This window comes from Ovis canadensis, chromosome 5, assembly GCF_042477335.2.
Source record: "Ovis canadensis isolate MfBH-ARS-UI-01 breed Bighorn chromosome 5, ARS-UI_OviCan_v2, whole genome shotgun sequence".
NCBI classification, from domain to species: domain Eukaryota; kingdom Metazoa; phylum Chordata; class Mammalia; order Artiodactyla; family Bovidae; genus Ovis; species Ovis canadensis.
The window spans coordinates 35,661,770-35,685,012 of NC_091249.1; the positions used below are offsets into that span (position 1 = coordinate 35,661,770).

At 37.2% G+C, this 23,243-nt stretch overlaps 1 protein-coding gene across 5 annotated transcripts in view; it reads left to right on the forward strand.

Moving 5' to 3' along the window:
• Positions 1-23,243, forward strand: part of RAPGEF6 (Rap guanine nucleotide exchange factor 6) — a 220,554-nt gene that overhangs the window by 78,301 nt on the left and 119,010 nt on the right. For all 5 annotated transcript variants that reach the window (XM_069591597.1, XM_069591598.1, XM_069591601.1 and 2 more), the window contains one exon: positions 10,583-10,726. In XM_069591597.1, coding sequence (XP_069447698.1) covers positions 10,583-10,726 — 144 coding nt within the window. The remainder of the gene's footprint in view (positions 1-10,582; positions 10,727-23,243) is intronic.

The window sequence follows — 23,243 nt, forward strand, 5'->3', positions numbered from 1 at the left end:
ACAGAGATCATTCTGTCGTTTTTGAGATTGCATCCAAGTACTGCATTTCAGACACTTTTGTTGACCATGATGGCTACTCCATTTCTTCTGAGGGATTCCTGTCCACAGTAGTAGATATAATGGTCATCTGAGTTAAATTCACCCATTCCAGTCCATTTTAGTTCGCTGATTGTTAGAATGTTGACGTTCACTCTTGCCATCTCTTGTTTGACCACTTCCCATTTGCCTTGATTCACGGACCTGACATTGCAGGTTGCTATGCAATATTGCTCTTTACAGCATCGGACTTTGCTTCTATCACCAGTCACATCCACAGCTGGGTATTGTTTTTGCTTTGGCTCCATCCCTTCATTCTTTCTTTCTTCCTTTCTTTCTTCATTCTTTCTACTGATCTCCAGTAGCACATTGGGCACCTACTGACCTAGGGAGTTCCTCTTTCAGTATCCTATCATTTTGCCTTTTCATACTGTTCACGGGGTTCTTGAGGCAAGAATACTGAAGTGTTTTGCCATTCCCTTCTCCAGGGGACCACATTCTGTCAGATCTTTCCACCATGACCCGCCCATCTTGGGTTGCCCTGCAGGCATGGCTTAGTTTCATTGAGTTAGACAAGGCTGTGGTCCTAGTGTGATTAGATTGACTAGTTTTCTGTGAGTATGGTTTCAGTGTGTCTACCCTCTGATGCCCTCTTGCAACACCTACCATCTTACTTGGATTTCTCTTACCTTGGGAGTGAGGTATCTCTTCACGGCTGCTCTAGTAAAGCGCAGCCGCTGATCCTTACCTTGGACGAGGGGTATCTCCTCACCACCGCCCTTCCTGACCTTCAACGTGGGATAGCTCCTCTATGCCTTCCTGTGCCCGCACAGCCACCACTGCGCGGGTGCAGGAAGGCCTAGAGGAACTATCCCACACTGATGGTTAGAGAATCCACCAAAGACAGGGAATGCATAAGAGACTCACTCATCGCAAAGAGCTCCATGCTCACTGTAAGGTTTAAGTCTATCCTGAAGAAGGGAGTGGAAGAAAAACTGCTTGGCACTGAGAAAAGACCTGCTGAGGGTTGGGGAAATTCAAGAGAGAGGCCATCCTTAGTGCAGGTCTATAGTTTCAATTCATTATACTTTAAGTGTATAAGAAAACGCAAAGAATTTTAGGACAAAAAAAAAAAAACATACATGCAAGAGACAAAAGCAAATCTAAAACCTCTTTGCAAGAATGCAACTTTAACCCAAACCAAAGAATCCCCACACCTAAAAGTTCAAGACACATGAAGTCACAAATAACTGACCCCCTCAAAAACCCCAAAACTAAAAACGGAAAGAAAAAAACCACACACACACACAACCTCAACTGCAAGAAAACCTAAGAGACATGATGAACAACTATGGACAGAAAAGGTAAAAGAATCACATCTGCAAATATTCCAATATATTGGAAGTATCAGAAAATATAAAGCTATGATAAAGAAAAAAACAACTTTAAACAAACAAACAAAAAGTTGAAAATGAGCCAGAGATTATGAATAGCAACCAAACAGATAAAGACCAGAAAAAAAAATCCTCCCCAAGTGCCCTCCCTCCCAACCGCCAGGCTAGCAAATGGTGAGTAACAAGAAATAGCCGTCTACATTAGAAACAAGGATGAGAACATGGAGATATATCCTGTCTGAAACACAAGGGCACAGAGAAGGCCTAAAAGTGAGGGTGGAAGACGAACACTCAGAAAAATTTTTCAGAAAACCAATCTCAGCCCTGAACACAAAAGTAACAGTAGAGAAAATTGAAACTACTGTTCTACCTCAATTCTATCAGAAAAGATGTGTTCCTCTCCAGGCCTAAACACTATCTACCTTGTGTCTTTACTGCCCTAACACACAATATTTAGGATCAAATACAAAACAGTAACTCACATAAAAATAAAAACAATTTTTAAAAAACTACTCAATCCACTGCCAAGAGACAAAGCAATCAACAGAGCATTGATGAAAATTAAGACCCAGATCAACATAAGACAGAATTTAAAACCATAATTAATATGGTAATGGTATCAGCAGAAAATGTGGACAATATAACTAGACAGATGGAGCAGCCATAAGAAAGGTATTGGAGCAAAATGACAATTTCAGAAACAAAAACATGGTACTAACCGAAATCAGACTGATTATATTCTTTGCAGCCAAAGATGGAGAAGCTCTATACAGTCAACAAAAACAAGACCAGGAGCTGACTGTGGTTCAGATCATGAACTCCTTATTACCAAATTCAGACTCAAATTGAAGAAAACAGGGAAAACCACTAGACCATACAGGTATGACCTAAATCAAACCCCTTATGATTATACAGTGGAAGTGAGAAATAGATTTAAGGGCCTAGATCTGATAGATAGATAGAGTGCCTGATGAACTATGGAATGAGGTTCGTGACACTGTACAGGAGACAGGGATCAAGACCATCCCCATGGAAAAGAAATGCAAAAAAGCAAAATGGCAGTCTGGGGAGGCCTTACAAAAAGCTGTGAAAAGAAGAGAAGCGAAAAGGAAAGATATAAGCATCTGAATGCAGAATTCCAAAGCATAGCAAGAAGAGATAAGAAAGCCTTCTTCAGCGATCAATGCAAAGAAATAGAGGAAAAGAACAGAATGGGAAAGACTAGAGATCTCTTCAAGAAAATCAGGGATACCAAGGGAACATTTCATGCAAAGAAGGGCAAAATAAAGGACAGAAATGGTATGGACCTAACAGAAGCAGAAGATATTAAGAAGAGGTGGCAAAAATACGCAGAAAAACTGTGCAAAAAAGATCTTCACGACCTGGATAATCACAATGGCGTGATCACTCATCTAGAGCCAGACATCCTGGAATGTGAAGTCAAGTGGGCCTTAGAAAGCATCACTACGAACAAAGCTAGTGGAGGTGATGGAATTCCAGTGGAGCTATTTCAGATCCTGAAAGATGATGCTGTGAAAGTGCTGCACTCAATATGCCAGCAAATTTGGAAAACTCAGCAGTGGCCACAGGACTGGAAAAGGTCAGTTTTCATTCCAGTCCCTAAGAAAGGCAATGCCAAAGAATGCTCAAACTACCGCGCAGTTGTACTCATCTCACACGCTAGTAAAGTAATGCTCAAAATTCTCCAAGCCAGGCTTCAGCAATACGTGAACCGTGAACTTCCTGATGTTCAAACTGGTTTTAGAAAAGGCAGAGGAACCAGAGATCAAATTGCCAACATCTGCTGGATCATCGAAAAAGCAAGAGAGTTCCAGAAAAACATCTATTTCTGCTTTACTGACTATGCCAAAGCCTTTGACTGTGTGGATCACAATAAACTGTAGAAAATTCTGAAAGAGGTGGGAATACCAGACCACCTCACGTGCCTCCTGAGAACTCTATATGCAGGTCAGGAAGCAACAGTTAGAACTGGACATGGAACAACAGACTGGTTCCAAATAGAAAAAGGAGTGTGTCAAGGCTGTATATTGTCACCCTGCTTATTTAACTTATATGCAGAGTACATCATGAGAAACGCTGGGCTGGAAGAAGCACAAGCTGGAATCAGGATTGCCGGGAGAAATATCAGTAACCTCAGATGTGCAGATGACACCACCCTTATGGCAGAAAGTGAAGAGGAACTAAAAAGCCTCTTGATGAAAGTGAAAGAGGAGAGTGAAAAAGTCGGCTTAAAGCTTAACATCCAGAAAACAAAGATCATGGCATCGGGTCCCATCACTTCATGGGAAATAGATGGGGAAGCAGTGGAAACAGTGGCAGACTTTATTTTTGTGGGCTCCAAAATCACTGCAGATGGTGCCTGCGGCCATGAAATTAAAAGACCCTTACTCCTTGGAAGAAGAGTTATGACCAACCTAGACAGCATATTGAAAGGCAGAGACATTACTTTGCTGACTGAGGTCCGTCTAGTCAAGGCTATGGTTTCTCCTGTGGTCATGTATGGATGTGAGAGTTGGACTGTGAAGAAGGCTGAGCGCTGAAGAATTGACGCTTTTGAACTGCGGTGTTGGAGAAGACTCTTGAGAGTCCCTTGGATTGCAAGGAGATCCAACCAGGCCATTCTGAAGGAGATCAACCCTGGGATTTCTTTGGAAGGAATGATGCTAAGCTGAAACTCCAGTACTTTGGCCACCTCTTGGGAAGAGCTGACTCATTGTAAAAGACTCTGATGCTGGGAGGGATTGCGGGCAGGAGGAGAAGGGGACGTCAGAGGACGAGATGGCTGGATGGCATCACTGACTTGATGGACCTGAGTCTGAGTGAACTCCTGTAGTTGATGATGGACATGGAGGCTTGGCGTGCTGTGATTAATCGGGTTACAAACAGTCGGACATGACTGAGTGACTGTACTGAACTAACCATCAAAGTGGAAAGTCTTGCCTTTAAAGTTGAGAAATCATCTGATAGATTGGGTCTTTGTTGCTAGCCTGTTTCCTGGTATTTTGCCTTCACTTCATTCTTTGCATTAGGATTCCTACTTTTGTGCCATTTCAGTATGTGTTTATGAGATTTCACTTTTAAATCTAATCTCACATTTCCGTTGTGTTCAGTGAGCGTTTAATCATTTATACATTGTTTGCTTTTTTCATTTGGTACTTTCCCCCACATTTTTGAGGCTTAGAAACTCCTTTCCTAATTTTAATTTACTACTATTTCTGTCTTGAAAATCCTTTATCATTTAAATCACTGTTTTTGCTAGATAAATGGTAGATAATAAAAGATCTAAGAATCATTATACTGGTATTTCACCTAAATAATCTAGAACATCCTGTGCAATAGGATGGTATGAAGGCAATGAACTTTTCAGTCACACTTAATTTTTGAATTTTTGCTCATCCATTTGTGTGAAATAAAAAGCTTTATGAGGCTCCATAGCATCTGTTAACAGAAAGAGTAGCTGTGCTGTGAGCCTTAAAGGATATAACTTATAGTTTCTGATACTTGGCCCAATGTAGTGATTTAGTAAATAAGATCATTTTTTAAAAGAGGAAATTTAATGTCAAGGAGGTGACATGTATTTACTGCCTCTACAAAATTCTGTAGTTTTGAATTAGGCTGTCAACACATGAGTCTTCTGGATTTTACCTTTCAAAAAAATAATATTCAGTAAGTTATCCTGCCTGCCTGTGTATTTGTTGAGTATCTTACACATACTTGAAAGGGCTTAAAATCTGTAGGGAGAAAGAATTTAATGCCCATTTTGGCAAAGATTTTTAATAAGTGAGCAAAGATGAATATGAATATAATACAGTTCTTATACTAGAGAACTTGTAGTGAGGTGGGCTTATCCAATAATTATGGCTAATATACTTAGTGCTGTAGAAGGGGTGATACCTTCTTGGGGCAGAGGTAGGGTTAGTTGAACTGGGTTATGAGAAGTATATAGCTTGCCAAGATTTTAGCAGAGGAGGAATGACTTTTAGGCAGAAATAATACAAATGAATGCAAAGGCCTGAAAGCAGTCCTATTTATGAGAACTCTGGGTCAGGTACACGTAGTCAACCAGTCAGGAATGTCTCGTGGTCATTGAAGAGATGGCAGTTGAGATGTTCTCACATGATTGGTAGCATATGAAGATAAAATGGATAGAATAACAGAAATTGAAGTAGGTAAACTTGTTTAGCAGAATGTAACTTATTAATGTTTCAGTTCAGTTGCTCCGTCGTGTCTGACTCTTTGCAACCCCATGGACTGCGCGTGCCAGGCCTCCCTCTCCGCCACCAACTCCTGGGATTTATTCAAACTTACATCCATCAAGTCCGTGATGCCATCCAACGATCTCATCCTCTGTCATCCCCTTCTCCTCCCGCCTTCAATCTTTCCTGGCATCAGGGTCTTTTCAAATGAATCAGTTCTTCACATCAGGTGGCCAAAGTAGGGAATCATGAATAGTCAGTGTTTTGACTGCTACTTACTCCTGAACACTCACATTGGAAACAGAACTGTTTAGACATTGATTCTTTCTGAGAAATCATCAGGAAGTTTTGCATATCTCATTGGAGCTTTTAAGTGAGAGGATTTTTTGTGAGGAGGAGGATGTGGGAGCAGTTTCTCCAGACTTCCTTGTGTAAGATAAAGTGCTAAAAATATTTCGGCAATGGAGCAAATATGGCTTGGGATAGCAAATGTAATAGTTTAAATGTATTTGGTATCCATTAGAGGTCCACTGTAGCATTTTGAACAGGGGACGACATACTGTTTTATCTAGGTGATTTACCTGACCATGCCAGATGGAATTGCAGAAGACCGTGACAGAAGCAGTAAGTTTAGGACTGAAGTGGTGAAGGCTTGACTAAGGAATGGTGATAGTGGGAATGAAAAGGCATCATGAAAGGGATTTCTAAAAAACCCATTCAACAGTTTTGAAGAAATGATTGAAGATAAGATTTGGAAGATAAGCAGAGGAATTGGAAATGTTGAAATTTCATTCTTGGATGACTCGGATATTTTTGATATCATCAGCAAATGATACAATTTTAGCAGGAGAAGTAGTTGTGGGAAAAAGCTGAAATTGTTGTTTGTTATTTATTGAATGTGAGGTTAATTATAAGTCTACTTTAGAACATGTCAGTATACCTTTGCAAAAGTGATTTTTTAAAGTTATGATATAATTTGTAATTTTTAGTAGATAGGCAAGATAGTCTTTTTCTTTCCTTCCAGTTATATTGAGGGATAATAATAAATATTTTATTATCCTTCCAGTTTTATTTATTATATATGTAAATTTATACATATACAACTGTATAAGTTTAAGGCATAATGATTTGACTTAACATCATGAAGTGATAAAGCACAATAAATTTAATGACTGACCATCATCTCATGTAGATAGAAAGTTAAATAGAAAAAAATGTTTTTCTTGTGATGAGAATGCTTAGGATTTACTCTTAACAGCTTTCATATATAACATGTGTGTCACTGAGTTGTATACAATAGTGTTTATTTATCGTGTTGACATCACATCCCTAGTACTTATTTGCCTTATAACTGGAAGTTTCTGTTTTATTTTTTCTTTTTTTAAATCTATTTATTTTAATTGGAGGATAATTAAAATATTGTGATGGTTTTTGTCATACGTCAGTATGAATCTACCATAGTTATACATGTGTCCCTTCCACCTCCCCCTACCCTATCCCTCCAGGTTGTGACAGAGCACTGGATTTGGGTGCCCTGTGTCATATATCAAACTCACACTGATTATCTATTTTACATATGGTAGCATATATGTCTAAGTGCTATTCTCTCAAATCATCTCACCTTCTCCTTCTCCCACCGAGTCCAAAGGTCTGTTCTCTATATCTGTGTTTCCTTTGCTACTCTGCATGTAGGATCACTGATGCCATCTTTCTAGATTTCATATACATGCATTAATTTACAGTATTTATCTTTGTTTTCGACTTGCTTCACTTTAATAGTCTCTAGATTCATCTGCCTCATTAAAACTGACTAGAATGTGTTCCTTTTTATAGCTTTTGAGTAATATTCCTTTTGCGTTTTCATCCTTTTTAGTAATATTCCATTTTGTGTATGTATGACAACTTCCTTACCCATTCATCTGCTAGTAGACATCTAGGTTGCTTCCATGTCCTAGCCATTGTAAATAGTGCTGCAGTGAACATCGGGATACATGTGATGTGTCTTTTCCAGTTCTGGTTTCCTCAGGGTATATGCCCAGTAGTGGGATTGCTGAGTTGTGTGGCAGTTTTAGTCCTAGTTTTTTTAAGGAAACTTCATACTGTTCTGCATAGTGGTTTTATCAGTTTGCATTCCCACCAGCAGTGTAAGAGGGTTCCCTTTTCTCTACAACTCTTTTCTGGGCACTCTCCAGCATTTATTGTTTGTAGACTTTTTGATAATGGCCATTCTGACCAGTGTGAGATGATTCCTCATGGTGGTTTTGATTTGCATTTCTCTAATAATAAGCAATGTTGAGGATCTTTTCATGTGTTTATTGGCCATCTGTATGTCATCTGTTTAGGCCTTCTGCCCACTTTTTTGATTGGCTTGTTTGTTTTTCTGATATTAAGCTGCGTAAGCTGCTTTCATATTTTGGAGATTTAATTCTTTGCAGATGTTTCCATTGTTGTTATTTTCTCCCATTCTGAGTGCCATCTTTTTACCTTGCTTATAGTTTCCTTTGTTATGCAAAATCTGTTAAGCTTAATTAGGTCCCATTTGTTTGGTTTTATTTCCATTACTCTGGGTTGTGGGTCATAGAGGATGTTGCTGTGATTTATGTCAGAGAATGTTCTGCCTATATTTTCTTCTAAGAGTTTTATAGCTTCTAGTCTTACATTTAGGTCTTTAACCCATTTAGAGTTTATTTTTGTGTATGGTGTTAGAAAGTGTTCTAATTTCATTCTTTTACACGTAGTTCACCAGTTTTCCCACACCAATTGTTGAAGAAACTGTCTTTTCTCCATTGTATATTTTTGCCTCTTTTGTCAAAGTTAAGGTATCCATAGGTGCAAGGATTTATCTCCAGGCTTTCTGTTTTGTTCCATTGATCTATTTTTTTATTTTTGTGCCAGTACCATACTGTTTTGTTGACTGTAGCTTTGTAGTATAGTATGAATTTGGGAAGGTTGATTCCTCCAGTTCCGTTCTTCTTCCCTCAGCCCTCATCTCTAGGAACCACAAATCTGATCTCTTTTACTGTGAGTTTGTTTGTTTTTGAAGTAAAATCAACCCAGAACACTGAGGTTAAACTAACTTAAGTGTTAGGTTAGTTCCTCTTACCCAAAGTAGTGATTTGGTATTTCTGTACATTTCAAAATAATCACCACAATAAGTCCTATTACCATCTGTCACCATACAATGTTATTACAGATTTATTGACTATATTCTTCACCCTGTGCATTTCATATCCATGAGTCATTTATTTTACAGCTGGATGTTTGTACCTGTTAATATCCCTGAGCTATTTCTATCCTTCCCCTCCTCCCTTGGCAATGTAGTCTTGTATCAGTGGCATAAGTTTTGGAAACAGGCTTGTATTCTAGATCCCCTTTAATAAGTATCACTGTTATGAGACTTGGAAGTCACTGATCTTTTTGGATTTTCCCTTGTTCACCTTTAAATTGGAAATAGTAACACCTGAGTACGTCAAGGCTGTATATTGTCACCCTGCAACTTCTATGCAGAGTACATCATGAGAAACGCTGGGCTGGAAGAAGCACAAGCTGGAATCATGATTGCTGGGAGAAATATCAATAACCTCAGATATGCAGAAGACACCACCCTTATGGCAGAAAGTGAAGAAGAACTAGAGTCTCTTGATGAAAGTCAAAGAGGAGAGTGAAAAGGCTGACTTAAAGCTCAACATTCAGAAAACTAAGATCATGGCATCTGGTCCCATCCCTTCATGGGAAATAAATGGGGAAACAGTGAAAACAGTGGCAGACTTTATTTTTTTGGGCTCCAAAATCAGTGTAGATGGTGATTGAAGCCATGAAATTAAAAGATGCTTACTGCTTGGAGGGAAAGTTATGACCAACCTAGATAGCCTATTCAAAATCAGAGACATTCCTTTGCCAACAAAGGTCCATCTAGTCAAGGCTATGGTTTTTCCACTGTTCATGTATGGATGTGAGAGTTGGACTGTGAAGAAAGCTGAGCACCAAAGAATTGATGCTTTTGAAGTGTGGTGTTGGAGAAGACTCTTGAGAGTCCCTTGGACTGCAAGGAGATCCAACCAGTCCATTCTAAAGGAGATCAGTCCTGGGTGTTCATTGGAAGGATTGATGCTGAAGCTGAAACTCCAATACTTTGTCTACCTCATGTGAAGATTTGACTCATTGGAAAAGACCCTGAATGCTGGGAGGGATTGGGGGCAGGAAGAGAAGGGGATGACAGGATGAGATGGCTGGATGGCATCACGGACTTGATGGACATGAGTTTGAGTGAACTCCAGGAGTTGGTGATGGACTGGGAGGCCTGGCGTGCTGCGATTCATGGGGTTGCAAAGAGCCGGACACAACTGAGCAACTGCACTGAATATCTGATTACAGGGCTGTTGTGTAAACTATATAGTATAATGTATATACATGCTGGCCTAAAGCCCTCAGTAAATGTTAGTTTTCCCTTCCTCCGTAGAAGATGCCAGCCTTAGTTACTCTTGACTGTTTTCACACATTAAGATGGACATCAAAGAATAACACATAAAGCATTTTTGTTTCATTGTTTAGCAGTTCACTGAAGGCATAACCATGATTGTTTGCTAAATAAAATATGTGTATAACCAGGCAGTTTGTAATTAGACTAACTCAGATGTTGTGATATGTGTAGGTGTAGTTAACAGCCTTCATTTCTGGTAAGTGACTTAGGAGGATGTATGCTCATGTAAGCAAGAGAGACTATTTCCTGGGAGGAAATTGTGGTCTCCAGATCTTTATAATGTCACCTTTAATCTTTTTGTACTCATGAGCATTGTCCTATACAGACTGTTTTCTTGAGGCAGTTTTCTTGCTTGAAGTAAATGAAGCCTCCTTATGAGCCTGTTAAAACTCCACAGACTGTCAGTAATATGGAAAAATTGGATGTTTAATCAGGAATGTGAACATGTGTTTCAGGTAGAGAATTCCAAAGATAATGAAGATAGTATTCTACAAAGAGAAATTCCCGCCAGACAGTCTCGAAGAAGGTTTCGGAAAATTAATTGTAAAGGAGAACGCCAGACTATTACTGATGATGTGGATGTTAACAACTATCTTTCTGTGAGTATATTTACGAACATTTCATTGATATTCCTTAATGTTCATATACAGTATGAACGTAACATTTTTGGTAATATCAGCATATATTTTTGGTAATATCAACACTTGGGCACTACAGATAAAAGTTTGGGGCATGTAAAGATATCTATATAATTTTTAAAAATGTTTCTGTTGTGTTGGCTTTGATAGAAATAGTCTTACCAGTGGGATATTTGTTTTTGTTTAAATGGTGTAAAAGAATTTTTTAAATGTGTCTTTTTAGACATGCTTGTGGATTTTCTTACCTTTCTGTTGCTTGAACGGTGTGCCCTGAGTGTATGTGTGCCAAGAGAACTCAGAAAACAGACTCATTTGGGAGCTTTTTTGTTTTATGAACTAAGGCATGCCAAAGAAATTTAGAAAATGTCGGTTCTTCCCTTCAGGTGTGGGACAGTTATGCTAGTGTATGCTAGTGCAGAAATACATGCAATTGTTAAAGGTATGTTTTCACAGGCAATTACTGAAAGATGATGATGAAATAAACAACTTCCATAAAACCAGAAAATCTTCTTAAGTCTTTAATATTGTAATGATAGATGCTGCTTTTCAGATTGAAAAGTATTGAGTTGGCCAAAAAGTTTTTTCAGAATTTCCCATACGATCTTACGGGAAATACTTGAAGAAACTTTTTGAATGATCCAATAGTTGAATCAAGGAATAAGGATAATTTAAGAAAGAATAAATCCAGGTGTGTTTTATAAGTTTTCAAAGGAAACTTGATCCCCCAAAATATAAAAACAGCCTAGAGATTTAGGGTATCAAAATTCCCAAGGGTATATGTTCTTTTGGTTGTCAGAAACAGAAATTCATTCCATCTTAGGAATAAGGAGGATTATTTAGGGAGTTGTTTGTGTTAGAGTGTTAAATTTGAGCAGCTATAAGGATCTGATGCTGGGAGGGACTGGGGGCAGGAGGAGAAGGGGATGACAGAGGATGAGATGGCTGGATGGCATCACCAACTCGATGGATCACCAACTCGATGGATGTGAGTTTGAGTGAACTCCGGGAGTTGGTGATGGACAGGGAGGCCTGGAGTGCTGCGATTCATGGGCTCGCAAAGAGTCAGACACGACTGAGCGACTAAACTGAAGGATTTAGTCATTATTTGCCTAATTTCTTTGATTGAACACATTCTGACAATAAGCAATAACATATGAAGTAGTCCTCACATTTTTATTACATAAAAGTTCATTTCCTGTTTTTATTATTTGATGATTTTTTTTGTTTTGTTTTTTGGCTGTACCATTTAGTTTGCAGAACAGGGATTGAACTCGGGACCATGGCAGTGAAAGTGCCGAGTCTTAACCACTGGACTGCCAGGGAATTCCCACGTTTTATATAGTAACTTTCCCTGTCACTAATTAATTTTAGCTAATTCAAGTTTTAATTAAGTTTGGACTTATTGCACAAATGATTATCTGTTTTTGAAAAATTAAAAGTTGATTAGTCCCATCACTCACTTATGGAACTACTAATGACATTTTATATATTCTTGGATAGAACTTTCTGGGTCTTTTGTGGTTCCATATGAATTTTAGGATTTTTCCCCTAATTTTACGAAGAATTTCCTATGTATTTTGGTAGAGATTACATTAAATCTGTCGATTGCTTTGGATAGTGTGGCCATTTTAACAATATTAATTCTTGGAGTCTAAGAGCATGAGCTATCTTTCCACTTCTTTGTGTCATCTTCATTTTCCCATATCAGTGTTTTATAGTTACCAGTGTATAGGTCATTCATTTCCTTGGTTAAATTTATTCTTAGGTATTTTGCTTATTTAACATAATTTTAAACAGGAATTTTTTTCCTTTACCAATATCTATATTTTAATCTTGTATACTACTGCCTTGCCAGATATATTTATTAGTTCTAAAAGGGTTTGTGTGTGGAAAAGTTGGGGCTCTTTATAGAAAGTATTATGTCATCTGGAAATAGTAACAGTTTTACCTCTTCCCTTCCAGTTTGGATACCTTTTATTTTTTTTTTTCCTGTCTTATTTCTATGACTGGGACTTCCAATAGTGTGTTGTCCGGAAGTGGTGAGTGGGCATCCTCCTGTTATTCCTGAATTTAGTGGGAAGATTTTCAGCTTTTCACTGTTGAGTGTGATGAATTTTGTTATAAGAGTTATAAATGACTCTTGTTATGTCAAGCTATGTTCTTTCTCTACCCTCTTTGGTGAGAGTTTTTGCATGAAGGGATGTTGAATTTTGTCAAATGCTTTTTTTTTCCATCTTTTTTTCTCTGCTTTTGTTTAGTGTGGTATATCACAGTGATTGATTTGTGTATGTTGAACCATCCTTGAAACCCCGAAATGAATCCAGCTTCATCATTCTGTATGATCCTTTTTATATATTTTTGGATTAGATTTGCTAATATTTTTTGAGGGTTTTAACATCTGTATTCATCAAAGATATTGGCCTGTAATTTTCTTTTCTTATAGTGTATTTGGCTGCTTTTAATAGCAGTGTGATTGTGGCTTACTACAGTGAATTTGGCAGTGTTCCTCCTTCTATTTTGGAATAGTTAGATAAGGATGGGTATAAGTTTTAATAGCAAAAGTCTTAATCAGTATTGATACAGTAGATAATTGGTTTTATGACTACCATAGGATCTTTATTTCTTTTGTGGGTATTATCAGCAGTTCAGAGAGATCAGGAGGACTCATTTAAAAAAAAAATATTTACTTGACTACACCAGGTCTTAGTTGCGGCACATGCATGTTCAGTCTTAACTGGCATGTGGGGTCTAGTTACCCCACCAGGGATTGAACTTGGGCCCCTTGCATTGGGAGCATGGAGTTTTTAGCCACTGGACCACCATGTAAGTCCCAGAATCATTATTTAAGATAGCAGTGGAAATTTGACAGTTTCTTTTTGCACTTGCAAGCCATCAACTTTTTCTTGCTAGAGTGCTAAAGGTCAAAAATTATTAAAGATGTATGGAATATTTTTTTACAGTAGTTTTCTTAAGTATCATTAATCCAAACCTGTACATCAAATTTTATGAGCATTAAAAATTTTGCATATGTTTGAAAGATACTTTCTAAGTGAATGCCTAGAATGATTGAAAAAAAAGATTCATTTTTATGAAATATTTTCAGTCTACTCATGTACATTGCTTTGTATAAAGATGAGAACCACACTCTAAACTTAAAAAGTTTTTCTTTTTTAGTGTTAAAAGAGCACTTCTATAACAGTAATAACATTATTGAAACTCCTTTGGGTATTGCTCTCAGAGCTCACAACACATTTAAATATCTTCAGATATTCTCAGTGATTTCAGGACTTTAATCTTTGGGGAGGATATACTTGATATTTGAAAATAGCATAAAGGTGATTGGAAGCAATATTCAGTGAATAGGATAGGTAATTAAGACAAGTAAAAATAGTCTTTTATTTAGATGAGCCATCTCTCTGAATTCTCCTTTCATTTATTATGTGATTGGGGCATTTTATCTGAACTGTTAATGCTTTGGTTGCTTTGCTCTAAAAATGAGGATGACAGTATTGAGTTTGCCTGTCTTGCATGATGGTCTGATAGAACATATGTGCACACTCGAGGTTTAATCAGTTAATGATATCTCTAGGTTCTTTCTCTCAGATGTTTGTGCCCTTATCTCAGTTTCCACATGTCATTGCTTTAGTGTTCACTGTCATTCTTTTTAGAAATGTTGTAGAAGCATCTCCCAACAACCCGCCCCCCCCACCAACAACTTTTATTGTAAAAGCAATAATTTTTCATTTTAAGAACTTAAAATTTTTTTAATTGAAAAGTATTATATAATTTTGGCATTTTAAAATAGTTTAATCATTTTGTTTATTTCAAGTTCAGTTTTTCTCTTCTCTCTGGTGTGTACTCCTAGCCCTATTCTTTATGTACTCCACTATCCCCTGCTACCAAATAATTCATTCATTTTACTTTTATCAGTCCTAAAAGAATCTTTTAACAGTGTTGTTTCTTTTAAACTCTTAAGTCTTTTTATGGCCTACTACCACCTATTAGAAAGTCTAATGATCTAGAATATTTATCTGGCATGTAGGCTAAACCAGTTCTGTCTAATAGAACTTTCTGCAATGATGCAAATGATTTATATCTGTGGTTTTCAAACTGATAGTAACCAGCCACATGTGGCTTTTGAGCATTTAAAATGTGGCTGGTATGACTGAGAATTTTAATTTAAAATTAAAATTTTAATTTAAATACTTTATATCATCTCATGGGAGGAATCTATGAATTTTTCTTGGTAGGATTAGGTATACATATCTACATTGCTGTAGTATCCCGTGTATATACCTGTTACCATTTATTATACTGCATTGTACTTTTTTTTATTCATATGTCTGTTTCTCCCATCAGAGTGTACATGCTTTGAAAATGGGAACCATCATGCTTATATTCCTCAGAGCATATTGCCTGTTAAAGAAAAGAGAGTGCCTGTTTTTATAAGCTTGTTGAGGTTTCTTGTGTAACTTGGGCAAGTTGTGTATCCTTCTTAGTGATTTTTTATGTATAAGAGGCTCTGCTCATTGTCTCGTGCATTGAAAAACATGCAGTAATGTCAACAGTTCCTGTTCCTGTTACTGTTATTTAAAATACTCAAAAAATATGTTTGTTCCTGTTACTAACAATTTTATTATTTATTGATTCCTGGCCATAAAACATGTTTATCAAAATATGTATAAATGTAAAGATAACTGAAAAATGTAGGATAAAGTATCAAAGGGAGAAAAAAGGTAGGAAATATAAAATCAGGCAGGCAGCAATCAGCCACCTATGCCTTTCACAATTTTCTTGTAGCCTGTACTTGCTGTGGTTCACTTTAAATAATTTATTTTTTCAACCCTACAAGATAGAGTGCTTATATAAATGTATATGAAAGTCGCTGAATTAATTGCCTTACAACATATAATAATAAATGACTAGAAGCCAATTAAATGATGACAAAGGATGTCTGCTGGAAACTGATGACTGGTTTTGGAATTATTGACTTGAAGACCTTTTTTCTTTTAGTAATTAGGTCATTAAAATGTAGTTTGCAAAATGGGACATGGGAAGAAAATAGAGTTTATGTGTACTGTAATCCTCTTAAGATTTTGTGTACATTTTTCTGTTTATTTACAGTGAACACAAAGCATTTTTGCTGATACTACATGTATTAATGCATGTATAAATTCACATATTAATTTATAAATATTTATTAACCATGTTTTTACATGTAGTAATTTATAAATAGATTATATATTTTAGAATATGTGTATTAATTATGTGTTAATAAATAAATTATATATTGGTAATGTATTAATTTATGAGTAAGTTATATAGCTAAGAAATACAGCTCAGAAATATTTAATTTTTAAAGTACTGAGATTAATTGATATGTAAAACCCGTTCTCATCTGCCCCCAGCCTACCTTCTCAGCCTTCTGGCCCCATTATTGTGTAGGTTATTCCTTCCTTTGGTTCTTCTCTCACCCTGGTAGTTTCTTACAGTCCTCTTTGTTAATGTGATTCTGTCCTTTGATGATTCAGTTTGAATCTTAGCGTGCTATTTGCTCCTTTTATCCAGAATGGCCTCTACCATGTCCTCCTGACAAAGTCTTGCTCAGCTCCTACAACTCCAGTCATCCATGAACTCTTTAGAGAAGCCTTCCCTAACACTTCCATGTTCCTAGACTGTGCTGCTTCTGATTGAAGTAGAACCCATAAGATGATACACATACTTATATGCATTTGCTCATAATTATGTTCTCTTCTGAAGATAGAGTAGGGAAAGTCGATCAGTCATGTCCTACTCTTCACGACCCCATGGGCTATAGCCTGCCAGCCTCCTCTATTCATGGAATTCTCTAGGCAAGAATATTGGAGAGGGTAGCCGTTCCCTTCTCCAGTAGATCTTCCCAACCCAGGGATCGAACCCAGATCATGTCCATTGCAGGCGGATTCTTTACCATCTGAGCCACCACAACTTACTTAAGAATTTAAGTGTATGTGTTTTTTTATGGAAAGTTGACTGCTGTGTTTTAAATAACCTACAGTGGTGAACCTTTTTCATAGGTAATGAGTTGAATTTTTAATTGTTGTTCAGTCACTAAGTCATGTCCAACTCTTTGAGACCCCATGGACTGCAGCATACCAGGTTTCCCTTTCCTTCATTGTGTCTTGGAATTTGCTCAGATTCATGTGCATTGAGTCAGTGATGCTGTCTAACCATCGCATCCTCTGCTGTTTTGCTCACCCTCCTTTACATGTTTTCTACCACCCAGTTCATTGTTTTAGCATAGTATGGCAGGTGGTAAGCATGGTGTGATACTCTAGAATCTACTGTTTCATTTTATTTTTTTAAATATAAATTTATTTTAATTGGAGGCTAATTACAATATTGTATTGGTTTTGCCATATAACAACATGAATCCGCCACGGGTGTACACATGTTCCCCATCCTGAACCCCCCTCCCACCTCCTTCCCCGTACCATCCCTCTGGTCATCCCAGTGCACCAGCCCCAAGCATCCTGTATCCTGCATCAAACCTGGACTGGCGATTCGTTTCATATATGATATTGTACATGTTTCATTGCCATTCTCCCAAATCATCTCACCCTCTCCCTCTCCCACAGAGTCCAAAAGACTGTTCTATACATCTGTGTCTCTTTTGCTGTCTTGCATACAGGGTTATCATTACCATCTTTCTAAATTCCATATATATGCTTTAGTATACTGTATTGGTGTTTTTCTTTCTGACTTCACTCTGTATAATCGGCTCCAGTTTCATCCATCTCATCAGAACTGATTCAAATGAATTCTTTTTAATGGCTGAGTAATACTCCATTGTGTATATGTACCACAGCTTTCTTATCCATTCATCTGCTGATGGACATCTAGGTTGCTTCCATGTCCTGGCTATTATAAACAATGCTGCAGTGAACATTGGGGTACACGTGTCTCTTTCAATTCTGGTTTCCTTGGTGTGTATACCCAGCAGTGGGATTGCTGGGTCATAAGGCAATTCGATTTCCAGTTTTTGAAGGAATCTCCACACTGTTCTCCATAGTGGCTGAACTAGTTTGCATTCCCACCAACAGTGTAAGAGGGTTCCCTTTTAACCACACCCTTTCCAGCATTTATTGCTTGTAGACTTTTGGATAGCAGCTATTCTGACTGGGGTGAAATGGTACCTCATTGTGGTTTTGATTTGCATTTCTCTGATAATGAGTGATGTTGAGCATCTTTTCATGTGTTTGTTAGCCATCTGTATGTCTTCTTTGGAGAAATGTCTGTTTAGTTCTTTGGCCCATTTTTTGATTGGGTTGTTTATTTTAATGGAATTGAGCTACGGGAGTTGCTTGTATATTTTTGAGATTAGTTGTTTGTCAGTTGCTTCATTTGCTATTATTTTCTCCCAATCAGAAGGCTGTCTTTTCACCTTGCTTATAGTTTCCTTAGTTATGCAGAAGCTTTTAAGTTTAATTAGGTCCCATTTGTTTATTTTTGCTTTTATTTCAAGTATTCTGGGAGGTGGGTCACAGAGGATCCTGCTGTGATATATGTCGGAGAGTGTTTTGCCTATGTTCTCCTCTAGGAGTTTAATAGTTTCTGGTCTTAAATTTAGATCTTTAATCCATTTTGAGTTTATTTTTGTGTATGGTGTTAGAAAGTGATCTAGTTTCATTCTTTTACAAATGTTGACCAGTTTTCCCAGCACTACTTGTTAAAGAGATTGTCATTTCTCCATTGTATATTCTTGCCTCCTTTGTTAAAGATAAGGTGTCCATAGGTGTGTGGATTTATCTCTGGGCTTTCTATTTTGTTCCATTGATCTACATTTCTGTCTTTGTGCCAGAACCATACTGTCTTGATGACTGTGGATTTGTAGTAGAGCCTGAAGTCAGGCAGGTTGATTCTTCCAGTTCCATTCTTCTTTCTCAAGATTGCTTTGGCTATGCAAGGTTTTTTTAATTTCCATACAAATCTTGAAATTATTTGTTCTCTCTCTGTGAAAAATAACATTGGTAGCTTGATAGGGATTGCATTGAATCTATAGATTGCTTTGGGTATTATACTCATTTTCACTGTATTGATTCTTCCATTCCATGAACATGGTATATTTCTCCATCTATTAGTGTCCTCTTCGATTTCTTTCACCAGTGTTGTATAGTTTTCTGTATATAGGTCTTTAGTTTCTTTAGGTAGACATATTCCTAAGTATTTTATTCCTTTTGTTGCAATGGTGAATGGAATTGTTTCCTTAATTTCTCTTTCTGTTTTCTCATTATTAGTATATATATGCAAGGGATTTCTGTGTGTTGATTTTATATCCTACAACTTTACTACATTCATTGATTAGCTCTAGTAATTTTCTGGTGGAGTCTTTAGGGTTTCATTTTAGGCTCACAAATTAGTAATGCAACAAGTATTTCTTTCTCATTTGCTGCTTATGTAATTGTGCCTTATATTCCTTTCTCTCCTGCAGTGCTCCTTGTTTTGTTTGGATTTATAGTGTACAGAGAGAGATTTAAGACATTTGTCAGTGCTCCTGAATAAGAGTTTGAGGGTGATTGCTGAGATCATCTCATGGAATGAGTCTTAGTCCGTTTAGGCTGCTATAACAGGGTAGCAGACTGAGTGACTAAAAAAATGACAGAACTTTATTCCTCACAATTACGAAGGCTAAGAAGCCCAAGATCATGGTTCTAGCAGTTATCATGTTCAGGTTCTGGTAAAGGCCCTCTTCTGGATAGTATACTGCTTACTTCTTGCTTTCTGCTCACATGGTGGAAAGAGCTAGGGAGCTTTGTGGAGCCTCCTTTTTAAGGGCACTAACCCTAGTCATGAGGGCTCCTTCCTTATAATCTGATCACCTTCTGTAGACCCCAGCTCCTTATACCATCATCTTGAGAATTAGAATTTCAGTATGTGAATTATGCAGGAACACAGACTTTCATAGGGGCATCTCAGTATTTGTCTCAGGACCACCCATTTGGACTTTGAAATAAATCACATCCTTGAAATGGTCAGGTTTATAAGAGCCAGATCCCTCAATTTAATATGATATAATAGACATTAAACTAGGAATCAGATGATATGAATTCCTTTTCTATTTCAAGTGCTAATTTTCAATGTTTTTAAGACCCTCAGTCCCTGCATCATGTATAGGAATTGAACTAGCTACCAGGTCCCTTTTAATTATGGACTGCCAACCCCTTTCTGTGTCCACGTGGTAGAACAGAGCTAGGAAGCTCCCTGAGGCATTTTTTATACAGGCACTAATCCCAGCTTCAGCTTCCCCAGTGGCTCAGTGGTAAAGAATCTGCCTGCAGTACAGGAGCTGTAGGAGACACAGGTTCGATCCCTGGGTCTGAAAGATCCCCAGAAGTAGGGCCTGGCAACCCACTCCAGTATTCTTGCCTGGAGAATCCTACGGACAGAGGAGCCTGGTGGGTTACAGTCCAAGGAGTCACAAAGAGCTGGACATGACTGAAGTGACTTAGCACTTATATGCAATCCTAGTTCCAGATCTCTCATGGCCTAATCACCTCCCAAAGGCCCCACCTCCTAGTGCCATGATTTTGAAGATTAGATTTTTGACACTGGAATTTGCAGAAGGAGGTAGGGGGGTTGGGGAGAGGGGTGGGAGTGGAATGCAGGCCTTTAGACCATAGCACAGCACCAGCGAACAACTAGTTTAATCATTTATTCAAGTCAAAATGGAGGAAGTATATACACTCTTGCTGCATATATTATTATAATTTCAAGCTTGATCTGCTAAAGTCATAGTCACTGATTGATAAAGAAACTGTCCAGCAGTGTGAACTTTATTTGTACACTTGATGGATCCTGATTGTTCTTAAATAAATATTTTGTATTTGGTAAATACTTGTAGAATGAAAGGATAAGTGAGTAAACAATCTTCTATCACTTCTGAAGTAAAGATTGTATATCTGGAGCCTTTGCCAGTCTGACTTGTGTATAACACAGTGAGTGTTGACCAGGTTACTACTGAGAAATTTGGAGTCCAACCTCTGAGAATTTGCAGCTTTTCAGTATTGCTTTTCACCCTATTTGCAAGCCAAAGTGCTCTGGACAGATAAGTTCTTTATGGTGCTTTATACCTAAAAAAAAGAGCAGGATTTTTCTCTTTTTATTCATGGGCATCTATCGTCTCCTAGGAGAATTTTTCTCAATTGTCTTCTGTGAAACAATGTAGAATTCTCAATAGAAGGTTTTTGTACCTAGTTACAGGGTCATGAATTCAGACATGGACAGAGAAAAAGCAAAGGGGTGTTATTGTAATTAAACTAAGTAGGACAAATGCCTGCCTAAATCAGATTTAAAAAATTTGTGTCTCACAGGGGGAAAAAAGTTTCTTTTAGTAATGTCGAAAAATATAGAAGAATATTAAAAAGGAAATAAGTTTACTGTAATCCTCAAAACCAGAGATAGCAAATGTGGCTAATGATTTTTAAATGTATGTTTCTTGATTAAATCATCAATATCTTTTTGACTAATTTAGATAATGCTGAATATTTAGTTATCCTGTCTTTCTACTTCTCAAGGAATTAAATTTTTCCCTGAACATTATTTTTAATATTAATATTACAACAGAGTATTCTCATGCAGTTTCATTTCCCTCCTACTACAACTTGTATGAATATATCTGTGACTGATCTTTTTTCCCCTTAGGATTGATTCACAGTGTATGAAAATTATTTTTCATGTGGGTATGAAAGTTATTTTAATGCTTTACATAAATATTTCTAACTTCTAATTAGTAGTTTAAAAAACTTTATCATTCACCCTGTATGAGCTTCAGGAGCGTTGGAAGGAGGGCAGGGGCATGCCCCTCTGCTTTTCTGAGACAGTTCTTTCTTTTGTTAAGATGACACTGATTCCTGTGGATCTGCCCAGGGAACCAGAATCGGAAAGATATTTATCACACATGAAACACTTTATAGAAAGCTCTTTGGAAGATTGTGTGAAACAAGTCTGATACTATATACACATACCAATGGCCTAAGATAATGATTTTTTAGAGCATTCCAAGGGAAATAACTACTCAGACATTGCAAATAGATTAATAATCCTGACTGTTACTGCCTTTTAATTTGATTTGTTATCTACTCAGTAACTGTACTGTTTAACATTTAGCTTTTGTAATATCAGAAAATGCAGTATTTAAAATTACAGAAGTGATAACAAAAATAGTCTCTAATATATTCCAGGAATTTATAGATGGACAGAATATTCTCAGTAGTTTAATTTTTTTTAGTGAGATTTCTTTTTTCATTCATGTTTATAGATACAGGTATCTATTTTCATTGTTGGGCAGGTCTCATTTTTTGTAGACAACAATACCTTTGATTAAAACTTTGCATTAACTTTGCATACAGTATATAGCATACTTGACTGATTACTATAAATGCATAGTGTGTTTTTGTATGTGTGTGTGAGTGAAAAAAAATGCTTGCTTCGACTGCACTCTATAGTGGAAGTAGAAGCTTAGTGGTGCGTTTTTATTGTTCCTTCGGTTTCACTGATTCTAATTATAGAAGCTTACATCACCTTAGTTGATGATGAAGGCTTCCCTCTCCCTCTTTGGTTTTTCTTCCTCCATCACTCCCGAAGGGAGGATGATATTTCATAGTGCATGTGTGTCCTGCTGGTGGCTCTGACAGGGCTTTCAGCAGCGTGATGCTGGTCGTTTAGTGGGCGTAGATGACAGGACGCTGCAGCACACTATTCCTTATAGAATAGAAGGAGAGGGTTGCCACTGTGGCGTTTCTGTCTCCAAAAAGGCTGAGGAACAGAGGGGATGCAGTTTCAAAGCAGGAATTCCTGAAGGGCACCAGTAATTAGAGTTAACCATGTCTGATAACTACAAAAATTCATTTCAAATGTTGAAGTTAAGCAAGGGACAGGAGCTGGGGGGGAGCAGGAAAGCTTACTGTGATCCTTTAAAAGGGCTTGCATGTTGCCTCAGACGTTATGGTAGTGTCATCTATTCATTCATTTTTCAAAAGGATTAAAGTATTTTTTACTATATATATAAGCACATTTAATAGTTTATATTTTAAAGACCAAATGCTTACAACTAAAATACAGAACTGAGTGGCCTGTGTGTTTTGTTTTGTAAAACTACATAATTTTTCTTTTAATCTTCATCTCCTTTTGAGTTTGACTTCTCTAAACTCTGGTTATAATACTTCACTTTGCAGATAAGGAATAAAGTGTTATGTATGACTGTGCCTGAGATTAAACCTGGTTTTTGTTAATGTTGGGTTTTTGTTTTCCATAATGTCTCAAAATGATAACTTATTCTCATTTTTAATTTTCTGATCGCTTTTTCCATGATTACCTTTTTTCTGTTCCTTTTCTGTGTTGTTACTTATTGAAATAAAAGGTATATTTATAGTTTAATAACTATTAGAACTTCATATTTGGCTTTCTATACAATATGATTTCAAATGTTCTGCTTTGTATT